The sequence below is a fragment of the Archocentrus centrarchus genome, unplaced genomic scaffold, assembly GCF_007364275.1.
Source record: "Archocentrus centrarchus isolate MPI-CPG fArcCen1 unplaced genomic scaffold, fArcCen1 scaffold_87_ctg1, whole genome shotgun sequence".
NCBI lineage: Eukaryota > Metazoa > Chordata > Actinopteri > Cichliformes > Cichlidae > Archocentrus > Archocentrus centrarchus.
In genome coordinates this window covers 119,809-138,737 of record NW_022060297.1, presented here as the reverse complement: position 1 = coordinate 138,737, position 18,929 = coordinate 119,809, and the positions used below count along the sequence as shown (strand labels likewise).

Genomic DNA, 18,929 nt, shown 5'->3' with positions numbered 1-18,929 from the left:
CAAGACCTCAAGAACCTGTGGGAAGCCATCAAGGAGCCGGAGCTCTTGAAGTACTTCACAGAAAAGGCATCACATGGAGGTACGTTGTAGAACGAGCTGCCTGGTGGGGGGGATTTTGGGAGAGACTGGTGAGATCAGTTAAGACATGTTTAAGGAAGGTGATGGGAAGAGCTTCTCTGAATTTTGAGGAGATATCATCCTTATTGGCAGAGACAGAAGCAATAATAAACTCACGACCCCTCACCTTTGTCTGTAATGAACCTGATGAGCCCTCACTCCAGCTCACTTTTTGATTAGAAAGCGACTCTGTTCCCTGCCACCTAAGCCCTTCTGTGCTGACAGCCACACTCTGTTCAACAAAGGAGGAATTAACAAGGAGATGGAAGTACCGCCAGCGTCTTCTACACAATTTTTGGAGTTGCAGGAAAAGGGAGTACTTACTGGAGCTAAGATCTGCTCACCTTTGTAAGGACTCACATTCCACCACTCTCAAGAAGGATGATCTGGTGCTCATTGGGGAGGAGAAGACGCCACGCCAGATTTGGAAAACTGGGATCATCCAGGAAATCTTTCCAGGAAGAGATGGACTTGTGAGATCTTGTGCAGTGCGCATGTCAGATGGGACAATATTAAGAAGACCAGTTCAACTTCTTTATCCTTTAGAGTTTGGTTAGATAAACTGTCTTCATGGCAGGGAGGATGTTGTATCCTTATTTCATTGTTATTAATTCATAAGTTACATTTCATGGTTTTCATTTTATTAGTTAAAAGAAAAATCAAGTTAGAACATGATTGAATTTACATGTTATTGCACTTCAGTCCACAAGGTGGCGTTTGTGTTACATGTGCGGGCCAGAATGACTTTTGTAAGAAGAAGGAGAAGAAGAAAAACAATAACAGTAGAGAGTTATGTATTGTATGGCCGTGTTTTGTTCAGTAAAGCCCATAAAGAGACATACCGACATCCGGCCTTGTTTGTTAGTAGCTGCAGTTAAGTTCCCACAGAGGAAGATTGACAGTCATCTTGTGTTTCTTCCATTTTCTAATAATAATAATAATAATCAACAGTTGTTGCCTTCTCACCAAGCTGCTTGCCTATTGTCCTGTAGCCCATCCCAGCCCTGTTCAGGTCTACAGTTTTGTCCCTGGTGTCCTTAGACAGCTCTTTGGGCTTGGGCATGGTGGAGAAGTTGGAGTGTGATTGAGTGCTTGGGCAGGAGTCTTTTTTACAGATAACAAGTTCAAACAGGTGTAATTAATACAGGTAATTAGTGCAGAATAGGAGGGCTTCTTAAAGAAAAACTAACAGGTCTGTGCAAGCCAGAATTCTAGCTGGTTGGTAGGTGATCAAATACTTATCTCATGCAATAAAGTGCAAATTATTTAAAAATCATACAATGTGATTTTTCTGGATTTCTTTTTTTTTTAATTCTCTCACAGTTGAAGTGGGCCTATGATAAAAATTATAGACCTCTCAGTTCTTTGTAGGTGGGGAAACTTGCAAAATCAATAGTATGGAATATATCAAATACTTATTTGATATACTTAGTATATACTTAGTATATCAAATACTCCAGTCTGTATTTCACCCACAAAAATGCCCAGTGGGGGGGACGAGTTAAGGAAAAAAAAAAAAAAATGTGAAAGGATTAAAGAATGGGTCCATTCAGCCTTGAATCAATGGTTCAGGCTGGTGTTGGTGTAATGTTGTTGCTGACCATGCCCATCCCTTTATGACCACAGTGTGCCCATCTTCTGATGACTGCTTCAGTATGCTGTGATGTGCTATGTCACAAAGCTCAGATAATCTCAAATTTGAACATGGTGATGAGTCCATTGTATTCTAATAGCATCAACAGTCACCAGATCTTCACCAAAAGAGCACCTTTGGGATGTAATGTAACATCACAGATACTATTATGTGAATATGGCCCACTGTCTCAGAGAAATGCTTTCAGCACCTTCTGGAAACTGTAAATGGAAACAGTTCAATGGTTGCATGCCTTCAGATCTGCCTTAAACCATAAGAGTTCATGGTGTACCTAACAAAGTGGCTAGTCAATATAGAGTATTCATAGTAAGTCTGTTCATCTGCTAAGTTGTGCTGGGTGATATTACATAAAGTGACATTAGTGCTAATAACTCCTAAGCTGATGAGGAAGTACTGAGATGGAGCTCAACTCTCTTTCTCTTTCAGGGGGAGTCAGTCAAGTATTTCCTGGACAATTTGGAAAAGCTCGGACAGTCGGTAAGTCCTCAACACACTGCGGTGACAGACCTTCAACTTCCCAACAGATGGTGCAAACCATTCTCTTCCTGTTGTCGCCCCACTGGTTTCTTCTGGTGTGCACTCAGTTTTCCTGCCAGGATGGGTCATCTTGCGGGTAATATACCAAAAAGCACTGCAATGACAACACATTTATTTGACAAATTTCAGATATCGAAGACTTTATCCAGAGCTTGTTAGCGGGAAAGGAAGGATTAAAAACAAAAAAGATTTAATTCACACTGTCGCATAGAATCCTGTGGAGGGCGGGGGTGCGCTGCAAACCAGCAACTGCAATCAATCCATAGAAATGACACTGCGTGACCTGATGGTGTATGATTTGTGCAGAGAATTATGCAGAGAGGTGGCTGACCTGTGTGTGTGTGTGTGTGTGTGTGTGTGTGTGTGTGTGTGTGTGTGTGTGTGTGTGTGTGTGTGTGCGTGTGCAGTTGGCAGACATTTGAGGAGAATTGATGTGCTTAACACGTGCATTGCGGATGATTGCGGATTGCTGTGTTGGTTGGACGTACTTATGGCAGATGTGGAGTAAACTGCTTGTCTGCACCAAAAATCATCGGGGATGGTCATGGGATTGCTGTAAAAAGGGTGGCACCTAGGGTATTTTCACTTTTTTTTTTTTTTTCTGGATCCTGGACTTTCCAGCACCTGCAGCCTGGCTGTGGACTGTTAGCAGACTGAACACATGCCTTACCGTGCCATTACTTGCGCTCCTGTCTGCAACTGTCTGCTGTGTCCACAGTCAAAACTAAGGTAGCACCTAATTTTTGAAAACTCGTCCCGCAGGGTCTGGCCTATGCCTGCAGAGTTTGGCGGACAATTTCTGCATTCTTTTTGTATGCGACTGCAGATTGTTGTCCACAGCAGATCTTGCGTCAGTGTGATGGGGGTTTAAGACTAATTTAAAAACAGATAAAGGGCTGTTGTAACATTCCAACTGCCAAAGACAACAAAACCAAAATCAAACAGTTTTCCTGTTAACCCACGATGATGTTGTTTTTTGAGATCTTTGAGCCTTCTTCACTTTGTCAGGCAAGTTCTGTTCAAGTGATTTCTTGATTCGACATGTCTGGCAGTAATCACGCCTGGGTGTGGCTTCTGAAATTGAACTCTTTGTTTGATCCGAACCATTTAAGTGTGACAAATATGCAAAAAAAATAAGAAATCACTATTGGGGCTGATAACCTTTTCATGGTACTGTAATTGTGAATAGCAGAAGTTCTCAATAAATCGCTCTTCTCACAGTCATCTGTGTGGTAATGTACAGATACAAGTATCCAGTGCATTGCTTCTCACACTCTGTCTTGCCTGAAACCGGTATTTAGTGTTAGATTTATTAGGAGAACATTAGATCATAGTAGTAGAATGCGAAGCAACTCATAATTCCATTCAGCTCATAGCAGAAATAAGTGATGACTGACAATCCAATAAATCAAGATAATATAGACTTCTTCTTGTCAACTTAAGTTGACAAAAAAAAAAGTGATTCCAATTTTTTTTTTTTTTTGTCAGTAGCAAAAGTATCCAGAGGACAGGAAGCAATTTCCTTTAGATTCAGATTTTAGCTCCTATTCCGGTTACATACTATTATGTAGTATCAATATGGCAAAAGGCAAGTGCCTCATTTTAGTTTTAGTACATGAAACCAGTACATAAGGAGTTCACCGAGGCTGTGGAACAAGGTTTTTTTTTTTGTTTTTTTTTTTTGGTCAACCTGGAAGCCTTCTGAGACATCTGATGTCAAACCATCAGATGTCTGAAGGGAGAAGCAACTTCCTCTCCAAACTGTACACAGTGGGGAAGGAGTGCTGCCTACTTCAGCTGAGGCAGTGAAAGGATTACAGTTTCCATCCTGGTCACAGAACACTGGACTACTCCTTGTTATTCGATGGTGCGCAAGAGTTTGCGTAACCAGTGTACGTGTGTTTTGTGGACCTGGAGAAGGCATTTGACTGTGGCGCTCTGGATGCTTTATAGGGGGTGCTTCGGGAGTAGATGATGGGATATAGGGATAGTTTTAGGCCTGTTGTTACAGGCTGTTTTGGCCCTGTACAACCTAACAAGAGCTTGCATTACATTGTCGCTCATTCTGTTCAGAATTTTAGAGAGAGCACAGATACAAGCAGCTAAAATGAGCTTCCTCTGAAGAGTGTCTGGGCTCTTCCTTGGAGAAAGGGTGAGAAACTCAGTCATTCAGCAGTAGTTCAGAGTAGAGCTGATACTCCTCCACATTGAAAGGAACCAGTTGAGCTGGTTTGCCATGTCCAATTGGGATGAGCCCCATGGATGTGTTGGAGAGCTCTTGACTGTCTTGGTAGTGCCTCAGTGTTCCACCAGAAGAGCTGGAGGAGGTGGCTGGGGAGAGGGAGGTCTGGGTGGCTCTGCTTAAACTATGACTGCCTGGACGTAGATAAGTGTTTGAAAATATGTGGCTGGATGGACCGTCCAACAAAAAATAAATGTAGAACTTGTGTAAACTAGAATATTATATATAAGCACATGTAAATCTTCATTTGTTGAGATTGGTTTCTTTGGGCAGTGTTTACTTTTCTTTTGCTTGGTCATGTCTGTGACGAGTTTCTTTTAAACAAAGTTATTAAAAGTTTCTCAAAACTTAAATATATCAGTACAATTTTAACAGTGAATACAAACATTTTGTTGTAAACCTTCACAAAAATCATGTCACTCCTCTGCTTGCAGGACTACCTTCCCAGCCAGCAAGACATCCTTCTGGCCAGAAAGCCCACCAAGGGCATCCATGAGTACAATTTTGAAATCAGGAATGTACCCTTCAGAATGGTGGACGTGGGTGGGCAGCGCTCTGAGAGACGACGCTGGTTTGAATGCTTTGACTCTGTTACGTCCATTCTCTTCCTCGTCTCCTCCTCTGAATATGACCAGGTGAGTTATCTGGAAGCACGGTGTTGCACAGAAGCGTGAGACAAGTTTCAAGTTTTATTCTAAGGAGAACCTCAGTGTGGTTCAGTATATCCCTTTATCAGATTCTGATCGATTGGAAATCCTTTCTTGAGCCTTTTACTGTAGTTCTGTCAGGACCACTGTTTTCATGGAGAAATTCAGTATCTTGCAGCTACTGATTGTTCAGTGGTGAAGAAGCTTTTACACTCCCCTCAAAAGGTATAGGAACAGTGAGGCCAGTCCCTTTATTTTTCCTGTATACTGAAAACATTTGGGTTTAACGTAAAGAAAGTCAATACGAGACGTAAAAAATCAACATCTCAGCTTTTATATCCGGACATCTGGATCCGATACGCAGTTCAGAAGATGGCACCTTTTGTCTGAACCAACCCATTTTTCTTGTGAGCAGAAGTATTGGGAATAGATCAAATAGATTCAAGTGAATAAGACTTAATATTTAAATGCAAATCCTTTGCTGTGACCCTCTGACATCACTAACCGTTCGCATTCTCCTTTTGTGATGCTTTCACTACAGCCTCTTTGAGTTGTTGCTTGTTTTGGGGGGGGGTTACTCCCTTCAGTCCCTCTTTAGCAGGTAAAATGCTCTAGAGCAGGGGTGTCATACACAGAATGGGCCAAAACTGAACACACAGTCCAAGTCCTGGGCCAAATAGGATTAACATTTATTTAACAGTCTAAAAGTAAAAAAAAAAACAGCAATATGAATTTTAATTGCCATAATACAGGAACGTTTTCCTCAACACATTAAAAAAATATAAAATTATATTTTTCTTCAAAAAAAAAACAGAGAAAATGAAAATATTTCAAGCTGATGAAAATTTACAAATTTCTTTTTTGATGTGGTTTCAGCAGAAAGTCCAGAAACAAGAAACAAGTTACTTAGTTTCTCTCTTTCTTTCTTACTTTCCATGAACTGACAGATTTCCTCGGGCAGCTCATCACGCCTGTGTGATCAGGCACGGCACCAAAATCAGAAGCTGTTTCCTCCAGAAAAAACTGAAACTGCCGTGATTTAAACCTTTGCCCCTCACTGTCTGTGTTTCGTGCTTATGACGCGTTCTGTCTTCAGGGCTTTGCTGCGCAGCGTTTCCTGCTGTGTGATGCAGTGATGCAGCTCACCTGTGCACGTCACATCAATCCACTCTTTTCCCCTCACATTGCAGGTGGGGAAAAGAGATACACGGGTTTTCCTCCGATGTCAGCGAACAGGTGCTCTGCCTCCCACCTGTTTTCAAAGTCCGCTTTTCGTTTGGTCATTTTTGGGGGTCAGGCTAGCTTAAATGTCACTGTAGGGTGTAAGCGTGGAGATTGACTTGGCCAGTCTAAAACCTTCCACTTCTTGGCCCTGATGAACTTCTTTGTAGTTTTGGCAGCGTGTTTGGGGTCATTGTGTTGCTGCATGATGAAGGAGCTCCCGTTCACTTTGAGTGCATCTTTCAAAATGTTAATGTAGACTTCATTGAGTACATTGTACTGCTGCCATCATGTGTGACATCATCAATGAATATTAACCCTTTATTTAACTTCAAAGGTGAGACCATTTGCGGACTTGTACCGTAATAACCCTATACTGGGTGTGAAATGCAATTTGTCAGCTTTCAGAAACCGTTTGAATTTTTCCAATAGGACAAACGGTCGCGGAATAACGGTAATTTGATCAGACGTCTCAGCAGTGATACGTTCAGCGTTCATCAGCTGATCGTGGCAAGTAAGGGCGGGTAACAGGTGCATCTGTGCCGATCACTGCTGTTAAAGGGCTAATAAACCCATTCCAGAAGAAGCTATGAAGCCCAAACACGACATCACCCCCACTGTGTTTTACAGATGAGCTTGTGCATTTGGGATCATGAGCAGATCCATTCTTTCTTCAACCTTTAACCTTTTCATCACTTTTTAAAAGTTAATCTTTGTTTCATCAGTCCATAAAACTTTGTCCCACAGTTTCTGAGGCTTCTCTATGTACAACTTGACAAATTCCAGCCTGGCCTTCTTTTTATTCTTGCTAATTAAAGGTTTGCATCTTCGGGTGAAGCCTCTGTCCTTCTGTTCATGAAGTCCACACCTGCCCTCTGGAGGTTGTTGCTGATGTCACTTGTTTTAGGGTCTTTCTTTACAGCACTTACAATGTTTGTTATCAGCTGCTGTTGTTTTCCTTGATCTACCTGCTCCACATACATCTGTTACTTAGTACACCAGTGATGAATTTCTTCTTTGCGATATTCCAAATGTTTGTACGGGCTATGGCCATTGTTTGTGCAATGGCACTGATTGATTTTTTTTTTTTCCTTCAATCTTCTCTCAGTTTCTCAATTGCTTATTTTTCACTCGCAGACAGCTCTCTGGTTTTCATGTTGGTTACTCCTCTAATTATAAATGCACAGGCAAAACCCAAATCTGAAACTGAGCCCAGACATTCAGTGCTGTTTATTGTTTGAGTAATCAATGTAACGGAACACATCTGGGCAACAAAACACACCTGTCAGGCACTTCTTCCAATACTTTTGTTCACAAGAAAAATGGGTTAGTTATCTTCTGAACTGTGTATCAGATCCAGACGGGTAAGTGTGTCCAAACTTTTGGCTGGTACTGTAAACACCTGGAAATGAAAGCTGAAATCTTGCTCTTTTGGCTCTCATTCATCTTTTAATGTCAAATGTTTTCAGTCTGCAACAAAAATAAAGGGAGTGTCTGTAGTAGGGCTGCAACGATTCATCGATTAACTCGATTAAATCGATTCTAAAAATTTATCGACACAAATTTACTGTGTCGATGCTTCGTTTAAACTCTGCAGCGCTCAGCTGTCTCGGTGTAAGCGGCGCTCCTCACTAGCATTAGCAGCATTAGTGCTGACGTTTTTTTGTGGGTTTATTGGGGGCTGGCAAACCAACATAGAACTGCATTACCGCCACCTACTGGACTGGAGTGTGAATCACTCACGTATACACAAGCACACATTCTAAAAAGCTCTCCGTCGCTGCGATTGATTTCCTTTAACACAGAGTGGATCATCACTAGAGTTGCCACCTGTCTCGTAAAATACAGAACCCCGTATGTTACGGGACTCCGTGGAATACGGCTCCGTAACATGCCGTGTTCCGTACTTTACGGGACGGGTGGCAACTGTCGCTGACATGCATTTCCACGCCTCCACTGCTCTCTGTGTGTCTGTGTGTGTTGTGCTCGCTGAGAATTTCAGCTGCTATTTTTGTCTTTACTTCAGCTGTAGCTACCAGAACTGGTTTGCTAGCGAGCGCGGGCCATTAGCACTAGCGATGGTTCGGTACCGGAAGGCCCGCCCCCCAGGACCGAGGGGCTCCTTCAAAATATTTTTTATACTTTAATCCCTTATTAGTGACTAAATATAGACCTGCAGTAGAAACGTATTTTCGAGAATGCTTGTGAATACAAAGCATTACACCATTACTCACACATGCGCCATGGCTCCCGCAGCCACTAGTTTTTCAAAACACTCATAGCAGGCAGCGGTTTTAACTGCGCAAGCGCAAAGAGGCGAAGCTGTGACGGTGAGCTCAAGTAGTGAAAAAGGAAACGTTTTTCCAGCGTCCAAAACAGCAGCTTTTTCTTTTAGTAACCACCATTAAATCTGTGAAACAGCTGGAGGTCCTTCATCAAGCACCTGATCAGCAAGTGTTAAGGTGAAGAAAAGAGAACTTTGTAGCTGCTCCATTCACCGCTGTTTGTTCACAGGCGAAAAACTGCATTACGGAAGTTAAAATATGCAGATAAACTGTTAATAAAAAAAGTATTTCTTATCCGATTACTCGATTAATCGCTGGAATAATCGATAGAATACTCGATTACTAAAATAATCGTTTTATGCAGCCCTAGTCTGTAGTAATTTATATTTCACACTATGGCTCTATTCATGCACATACATCCCTTCCATGCACATACAGCACAGAACAGAGCAGGCATCAGTGACTATAGAAAGAGTATGAGTAACATTAAATGGACAAGTGGGGGGAGTTGGGTTGCAAAGAGACTTGCAGAGGCTATATGGAGGCTGATATAGTTAAATAGTCTGTAGCAGTAGGATGTGCAAAAGGGGAACCAACTGAGCCACTAACTGGTGTGGGCTGACACTGAGATTGGCTCATCTGTTGGTCTCAGCTCGTCTGCAGGCATCACTAGCTGAGGTTGACTTCGTAGTCTGCCTGAACTATGCTCAGTTTTGGTTGGATAGCTTAGCATTAAAATTGCTGTTCCTTTTGTGTAATGGAGCATAGGATGTTATGTTTTAGAATTCAATTTTCCAAAACCCTATCAAAGTTTAATTTACTTGCAGTTTAGGGGATTAGTAGCAGACAAGTATGACTCTTATTTGCTTCTAATACCGTTCAACAAACCTGTTTCTCAGTGTCTGCATTCTAATATATCCAGGTGCTCATGGAGGACCGGCAGACTAACCGACTGAGCGAGTCACTTAACATCTTTGAGACCATAGTCAACAACCGTGTGTTCAGCAATGTCTCCATTATCCTGTTCCTCAACAAGACAGACCTGCTGGGAGTGAAGGTGAAGCAGGTGTCCATCAAAGACTACTTCCCTGAGTTTTTGGGTGACTCCATGAGTCTGGCGAAAGTCCAGTCCTTCCTGGTGGAATGCTTTCGCAAAATGCGCCGTGAGCAGCAGCAGAAGCCACTGTACCACCATTTCACCACAGCCATCAACACTGAGAACATCCGACTGGTGTTCCGTGATGTCAAGGACACAATCCTGCATGACAACCTCAAGCAGCTGATGCTGCAGTGAGGCAGCTCAGCAGGAAGAGGAGGAGAAAGGGAATGGTGGAGGCAAAGGGAAAATGGGTTACATGTGTCTTTTTCTTAACACCAGCCCATAAAAGGAGCTGACGATGTCACTGCTTTCACCTGTCCTTGATTTTGGTCTGCTCGTCACTTTTGAACTTTGACAGTGTATTAAAGCAACCACTACTATGCCCCCCCCCCCCACTTGCTCTTTGCTTGTTCACTTTGACTTTTAACAGAAAATTGTGGCTGACCGTTCCAATCTTCCCTGACCCTTCAGACCACTGTAGATGACGTCTAACCCTCACTTTCACACTGTGCCGCAGCTTTTATGCTCCCCCCTCGTGTTGCTCTGAGACTGTTCACACACTGTCTTGCTCTGACCACTGTTGCTGGGAGAGAAAGGGGTGAGATTTATCTTAACAGGTGCAGCCATCAAAGTGCCTGCAGGTGCTGGCATTATCAGTGACTGTTACCCAGGTCTTGCCTTTGTTCACAGAATTTATTTAGTGTAAGCATTTGTTTTAAATTTGCTCTTCACTGGGGCTTAGTGATGACATCAGTGGAACACGGAAGAACTTCACTAAGACAAACAGGAATTCTTATCCACTCAGTTTTAGTTTTCTAATCATTTTGTTTTGTATTATGACTAAACTGTATGTATCTATGCATCTTTCTTAAATTTGAAACTTACATTTTATAGGGGTTTACACTTTGCACATTTGTGACTGCTGATGGACTCTGTTACAGTAATTCAGAGAGGTTGGGGGTGTTGCTGAGTGTGCACAGACACAGACGCACACCACTCGTTGAATTAAACACCCTGCTGAAAGTCTAGCTGATCCGGGGTTTATAGTGACACATTTGGCTGTTTCTCAGGGCACCACTTCTGAACCACTTCTGTGATTTGATACTGTGCAACTTTTACAACCTTCCAACAGTCAAACGGCGCTTCCTCTCTGCAGCGAAGACTAAGCTTCAGAAGCAGAACTCCAGCCTCGACTTTATTTCACTGAGTGCTTTGAGAAAAAGACCCTTAGGACCGGGTGTGCGCGTGGTATTGTTTGTATATATGTGTTTTATCTGGAGAGTAATACTTCAAAACAAGTGACGAGACCTGATGTTACCCTAATTCTGCCCACACGATTAGAGAATCAAAAGGGGGGGTAAATCAGCTATTTTTAGTACTATTTCTCATCAAGATGCCAAAATTTTGCAAGTGTAAAAAATTTAATATCTTTGCATATATTACTATCTAAAGACAATAAAATTTCACGGATGTATTACTCAGTTTTGTGAGATTTTATAAACCAAACAATTAATGAATCAAGAAAATACTTGGCATATTAATTGAAAACAAAAATAGTTGATTAATGATTTTAGCATGCAAATTGGTGCAAAGTTATACTTTGACCATTATACTTACAAAGACCTACCAGAGCACATGGAAGGCTGAAACTGACTACTTGTTTGCTTTGGCAACTGACAGCAGCTACTGATTGTTCAGTGGTGCAGACGCAGTATATCCAGTGTACTCATAGTGTACTCAAACTTACTAAGTACGACCACTCACATCACAGCTGCGCTCTAAAGAAAGATGACATTGACATCTTTGCTCCAGCAGTTTTCAGTATCACGTAGTTTGAATATTAGACCTGTTGTTGCTGCCTCATTGTAAAATTGTTAAAGATGACACTAAGAGAAAATTTGTGTTCATATTGTAACTCGGCTTTTGTAAACCTGATGGCAGATGTTGTGGTCCAGGTTGCAGATGGCCAGTTCTATAGTGGAGCCCTTTGGAAGTCACGTCACTGCTTGTTTTTCTCCACCATTGTTACAGAGACCAGTTGTTTTTCTGCTAAATACAATTACTGCCTTAATTCAGTTCACTTTTATTTATATCGGGCCAAATAACAACAGCCGCCCCTCGGTGCTCTATATTGTAAGGTAAAGACCATACAGTAATTATTATACTGCAAGTGATGAGGTGGCTATCTTTCTTTTTTCTTATTGAAATCTTTATTTTCTGAAAGGTACCTCTCCGTCTGTCCAAAAGGATAAAGGCAGCCATATGTCACTTACTGGTCTTTGCAGCTAGGGTCTGTTAGCCGCTCTTCTGTATAAAGCTGATGTACACAATATCACAATATCCTTTTAACTTCTTTTCTAACATCTACCATATCCTAGTATGTCTCTCATACCAACCTAAAGCTCCTTGCAACTAATGTAACCTTCCACACAGATTAATATGTATAATGGTGTTATTTTAGCTCCTTCAATGTGTGTTTTTGTTTTGTTTTTTAAAGCAAGCACATTTTGGTCTGTCTTACATAATTTAGGAGACTTTCCTGCTTCTCAGCTTCCTGCAGATGTCTTTATAGCATGAATACCACAGTCCTGTACGTGTCCTTGCAGATAACTGGTCCAGTGCTAACTAATACTAAAATTGTCATTTTGGAGTTGAGCTCTTACAGCTCCACACTGTAGACCTTTAAACAATGGGAACATGCATCAGCATAGGTCGTTCTTTACGCTTGTGTTTCTAGTTGCTACAATTACTAGTGTCAGCTAATTGTTGAAAAAGTGAACAATTTTGTGCACACTTTTGTTGTACTTAACTGTGACCTGCAAAGTTTCCAAAGGGTCATGAGACAAAATGAGAAGCTGTCTGAAAATAAGAGTCTCATAGAACGGGGTTTTGCTAATGTGTCTTTGGGGCTCAGTGATTCGATCACAGATCTGTGCATTTACAAATGGTATTATTAATCGTCATCAGATCAGAATTAAACCTGCAGTGATGAGTCAATCAAAACTGAATTTGTTCATCTACAACAGGTGGCAAAGAAAAGACTTCAGTTTCCTAGTAATGTGCTGCCACAAGAGTTTCAAACTCTACCAGGATGTGTTGTGGAGCAGAGCACTCCCATCAGGATAGAAATCTTTAATCATAGGATAAGGTGATCGCTAGAAGTAGCTTTAGATTGACCATTCCCACTAAATCAGAGGCTCTCAGTTTTATTTGGTGTTTAGTACATTTTTTTAAACTGACCTGCAGCTCATGTGCTTGAGCCAGTCTTTGTACATATGATATGCTGCAGCAAACAGTATTTTATGTAGCTGAACAGCTCTGTTTAGATGATCGTCACACACACCAATCAGTCATAACAATCACTGACAAGTGAACAGCACTGATTATTTCTTCATCATGACACCTATTACAGGGTGGGATATATTAGAGAGCAGTTTGTCCTCAGTTTGACCCAACACAATATTAGGCAGGTGGCCCTAATGTTATGCCTGATGAGTGTAAGTTGTCATTTTTGTCTGTTTTCATCTCGTTGAGTGTGTGCTTCTCTTCCACAGTGACAGGCTGAAACAGCTGACAGGACACTTACTGCAGATCCTGTATTTGCTCTACATTTAGATGTAGGTTTAAATCACACATATGAAAAACCAAACTTACAGTAAATGTTTATTATCAGATCATTCACAGTGTGATTTACTCTTGTTTAATGAATCAAGAACACGATGAGACAAGTACAGGAGGCCACATTATGAGTAATTTATAGCATGATACATGCAAGTCTCTTAAATAAAGCAAACTGTTACTAGTATTAAATTCTTATAATGTATTTTTCTTTTCTATATTTCTGTATATTAATTTTATACCTGAGATGATATGCGAGGTGACTCAGTTTACCAGAGTTTAAAGAGACCAGGGCTGGTAAATTTGAAAGTACTGGCAACATACCGTTTCACATGACTGCTTCATCAATATCAAATTTTTAGTTATCTTTTCCTCAAGGTTTTCCTCCTGCTGCTTAAAACAATAGCAACAAAGCTGAATAACTCAAATTTCACTGTTTATTACAGTTTCAGTAAAATAAACAGTATTTTATTTCAGTATCTTTATGTGGAAGACGGCCCACATAACACCTGACTTTAGGTGTCTGGCATTTTATATTAATGATCTATGAAATACAGTAAACTTTAAAAAGTTGCTGCTATTGAGTGAAAATCCAAAAGATTTCAGGGCTAAGCCCCCAATGTTTGAGCATCCTAGCAGCGGCCCTGGACATCCTAGCAGCAGTGCTAGTCAGCGTGTTTGTGTGTTTGTGCCACACAGTGTGTCCTTTCTCCTGCTGTTCAGACAGCTAAAGCTTCTTTGTGTGTGGATTCAGACCAGTTCTCACGTCACTGAGGCCTGCTGTTGAAGTCTGAGCAGAGCATGTCTGCAGCCTGACACAAGCCTGTATCTATGCAGAACCAACTTGGTGTTGATTATTAGAGTGCAGACAGTATATTGTGACATGAGTGTGTTTGTAAGGGTACTGGACCATCTTTTCAGTTGGGTCTCTGTGGTGGCTCATTTCATTATAGCTCAGGTTTGGGCTGTTCCAGTGTCAGTCCATCCTTAAGGCTCACAGCCCTTCGAAGTTCTTGCCAGCAGCTATCTGCTCTCAAATCAGCTGTCAGTAAGCTGTGCTGGACCAGTCAAACGTAATGCCGTGCTGAACAAAAGCTGTTACTGGCCTCATTCTTCTGCCTGTGTCACACAGGATGTATTCAGTATTGAGCTGTAGATCAGATGCACTTTGGTAGTACTCTGACCCCAGCAGTCCCCTTTCACAGCAAAGGCCTCTATGGCGGGAAAGGCATCACCAAGGGTTCAAATAAGTGTCGTGCTGAGAGAGTCCAGGATCTGGATATGCTCAAAACCACAGTTATTATGTGCAAAAAGAATGCAGTATATTAAGCTTCAGGCAAATGTTTCAAGTAAAACACCTGAACTGAAGGTGTGGTTGAATAGTCAGTTTAATACCTGAGTGAAATACCTGTAAGTATCTGCATGACAGCTGTTGTAAGAGCTGTTTGAGGGTGCTTCAGTTCCTCCTGCATTACCTGGACCATCTTTAATGAAAGGTGATAATTCCATCCCCTAATTCATAGTGATTCACCATCTGACCATTTGTGAAAACAAAACTGATGATGCGGCGCTTATGACAGCATTTTGCATTTCATGCCCTAACCTGCTGCTTAGTTCTAGAGTTTAAGCATTACTCTTATTAAACCCAGAACTGAGCTGCAATGAAGTCTGCTTCTTGTCAAGGTGTCGCCTTGGGTTAAGAACAAGCTTTCTAAGTCCAGATATTAAAACAACCAAAGTCTATTTGAGGATCACTATGGTTCAGTTTGCATTGGGAGTGTCTCTTGTTGCATTGCAACCTTTAGGATTAATTTTCACTTTGCATCAGCTCGAATAAATGGAGGGAATTTTTCTTCAGTTAGAGAAGTCCTCAGCAAAGAAGAGATGAGGCTAATCCATCCAGGAAAAAAAGAGCAACTTTATAGCCTGTTCTTGTCTTCTCTGAAATTCTAACCTTTGTAATGAATTGCATTTTTCACTGTTGTCCTCTTTTGTATGACCTGCATGAAACAACACGGTAGAACAAATGAGGCACTTTTTGTGGTCCATTTTCTGGAAAGCGTAGTTTCAACACCGCAGACAGCCGTCCGTCAGTGTTAGTGAGTCTAATGTAAGTGCGATTGAATTCTCTGCACTTCCTGAGACCCTTCCTCAGCGTCACGGCATTTTCCACCGAGATCACAGAAATGTGACCAGGAGGGACTTTTATTGAACCATACCCTGATTAACGCGAGAGTCATTTGTCTGACACATTAGACAAAGATAATTAAAATGCATATTGTATAGAAACGGAGTCAGAGAGAGGTTAGCAAGTATAACTGCTGAGTTTATTTTACAGCTAGTGCACAACCGTTTCTCCTTGAAAGAAATTTATTCAGAATTTCAAAGATCTTTTTAATCAAAAATGTATTCAAGAAAATTTCCAGAAGGTGAAACTGACAGCAGTGTCACAGCGGGGTCTTCTGCGTTCTAAATTAAACAAGGCTAAATGAACAGCTAGCACTGCTTGCTCCAGGATTCCTCACGGCTCTCACAGCCACATCATTTCAAAGCACTTGCTTTTTCAACTGTCTTCCACTCATATGGTGGATTCAGAGTCCAGAAAGCTGTAAAGTCAAGAGCTGCATAACCAGGGAACTAAACAATATCAAATGAAAGCACATATTTTACACTTTCTGGTATCAGCCAGCTTCCATGACAGACCAAACCAAAGTCCTGAGCTGAAAGAAAAATTCAATGAAGATCTCAGTTGAAAAAGGGTTTTAGACTAGGCTTAATCCATGTGTGGTAACCTAGGCCTCTGTGTGAGGAAAAGTCCAGACTCTCATCTCTAAAAACCCTGGCACATCCACCATCAGTACATCCCACTGCACAGCAGTTCACCGATATCTGGAACGCTCTTGTTAAACATGTCATCTCCACGAATGTCCACAGTCTGTGCATGCACGTCCACCACCTCACCGCAGAATTTCCAGCTGAAGGTGAAGAACATGAAATGTGATTGAAAGTTGCCAAAATCTCAGCAAGTGTTCGCTCATGCTTAGACCTGAGCCTGGAAAAGTCTTCAAACAGGTTTTGGAAGTGTCAGAACTGTTTTTTCTTTTTTTCCTAAGCAACTGACTTGCTGTTATTAACGTCAGTGTGCTTTAAACAAGTAACACGTACATGGGGTTCAGACATCTAAGGCATTTTTTAATGAAAATTTGGTTTTTGCCTAAATCGTATTTTTGTTACTTAGTTCGGTTATTTGCGTTTTCTGAAAATAAGTATAGAAATTTATGTACACTGTGTACTTGGTGACCAAAGGGGTTAAATATAAATTCTTGTGGGCGGCCATTCACTTGACAAGCATTAGAAGCAGTTGAAGTGAACGCAGCAGAAGAGCCTGAGGGAGATCTTACATATATTTACACCTCAGCACACCCAGTCAGTATTGAGTGCACGTTATGGCTCAAAGCGTGCTAAAGGATTGGACAGACTCTCGGTTTAAATCACACTGAGGCCTGAAGTGTCCACACCAAACAGAATCTTAAAGCCTTACATTTGTGCTCAGGAGCTCTGACCTGTCCTGTCAGCCTGTGCCCAGAGTTTGTGACTGATGAGCATAATTCGTCACCATATCATATATGGTGACAAATTATGCTGAATTAACTAATAATGGGTTCGGTGAATATGACTTTTTCTGATGTGACCTGTTTTTTTTTTCTATTTTATTTTATTTTTCCCTTGTTTGGTTTAGATTGCTAAAGTTTCACATCAAGTGTGTCCCCACTGAGATTCTGCCTTTAATCTATTGATTTTGAACATTGCCCTGGCTTATGTGAAATAATTTAAGCATAATTAAAAGCAACATTTTTAAATGTTTTAAATCTGCAAATTATCTTCCAAATATACATGTTTAGTGCCTCCTTTATCAAGCTCTACCTCTATTACCCAATCACGTTAACAAATGTTGGCTGCTCTTTACAGTTGATGCCACCCAAGCTTTCTGGTGTTGTCATTTTTGCATTTTTGTTCCCATTTTGGGTATTTTTAGATAGATGAGCTTTTACTGTATATTCTAACTTATGCTGTCTTAATCTTCTGATTAAATCCCGCTGTTTTATTAAGACCTGCTCTCTGTGCTGTTGAATTTTACAGGAAATACAGACTTATCAACCAGTCAACCTCATTTTTAGAGTAGCATGCTTATGTATTAAAGCTTTGGAGCTATAACACTGCTTAGCAAATCACCAGGGCCCTATTCCAGGAAATGTGTTCAACAAACCAGACCAGGATTCACCATGGTAAAAAGAACAGTGCCTCCATGGAATAGCAACTGCACTTTTTTTAAAAAAATTGTTAAAATTGAGAATATTATTTCTGCCATTAGTACATAAAAATGTGTAATGGGATTTAGAGGGAAAACTACTTTAATGTTCTCCAGTTTAACCATTTCTAATACAATCTAATCTCAGCTTTACTGACAGATGATGGCTCTCTTATAGCCACGGCAGAAATGTTTTACTGAATTACTGTTAGAGTTTTCACCGGTGCACGAACAGGTTGCTTCCCTGCACCTTCAGTCCAGGGAACGGGTCCTGACTGTTGTTTGCTCTTATGTGCCAAATGATAGTTCAGAGTACCCACCCTTCTTGGAGTTGCTGAGCGGGGTGCTCCATCTGGTGACTCCATTGTCCTGCTGGGAGACGTGTGCAATGACAGTGAGACCTGGAGGGGCGTGATTGGGAGGAACGGCCTGCCCAATCTGAACCCGAATGGTGTTTTTTTTCTTTTTTATTGGACTTCTGTGCAAATCACAGTTTATCCATAACAACCACTGTTTGAACGTAAGGATGTCCATAAGTGCACGTGGCACCAGGACACCCTAGGCTGCAGGTCGATTTTGTAATCGTATTATCAGATCTGCGACCGTATGTTCTGGACACTTAGATGAAGGGAGGAGCTGAGCTTTCAACTTATCACCACCCTGTAGTGAGTTGGATCAGGTGGTGGGGGAAAGATGCTGGACGCTTTCAGATGGCCTCAAAGCGATTCTGGCAAACCATCAGGCGACTCCGGAGGGGAAAGCTACTCACATGGTCTATAGTGTGAGTGGGGCGCTGCTGACTTCAACTGAGGCTATATTCAGGTGGTGGAAGGAATACTTAGAAGACCTCCTGAATCCCACTGACATGCCTTCTGTAGTGGAAGCAGAGTTTGGGGATGAGGGGGCTGACTTGCCCATCACTGGGGGTGAGGTCAGTGAGGTGGTTAAACAACTCCTTGGTGGCAGGGACCATGCGGTGGATGAGAGCCACCCTGAGTTCCTGAAGGCTCTGGATGTTGTAGGGCTGTCTTTGTTGACACGCCTCTGGGAGTTTGCACATCCAGTCTACGTGTGTTTTGTGGACTTGGAGACGGCATTCAACTGCATCCCTCGGGGTATCCTGTGGGAGGTGCTGTGGATGTATGGGGTGTCTGGCCCGTTGTTGCGGGCCATTCAGTCTCTGTACAACCGCAGAGGGAG

The 18,929-nt window shown here is 41.7% G+C and overlaps 1 protein-coding gene across 1 annotated transcript in view; it reads left to right on the top strand.

The window, feature by feature from the left end:
• Window positions 1-17,529, top strand: part of gna13b (guanine nucleotide binding protein (G protein), alpha 13b) — a 32,077-nt gene extending 14,548 nt beyond the window's left edge. Inside the window, exons 3-5 of the mRNA XM_030725958.1 lie at window positions 2,198-2,248; window positions 4,985-5,185; window positions 9,626-17,529. Coding sequence (XP_030581818.1) covers window positions 2,198-2,248; window positions 4,985-5,185; window positions 9,626-9,997 — 624 coding nt within the window. The 3' untranslated portion in view covers window positions 9,998-17,529. The remainder of the gene's footprint in view (window positions 1-2,197; window positions 2,249-4,984; window positions 5,186-9,625) is intronic.
• Window positions 17,530-18,929: the final 1,400 nt, after the last annotated feature.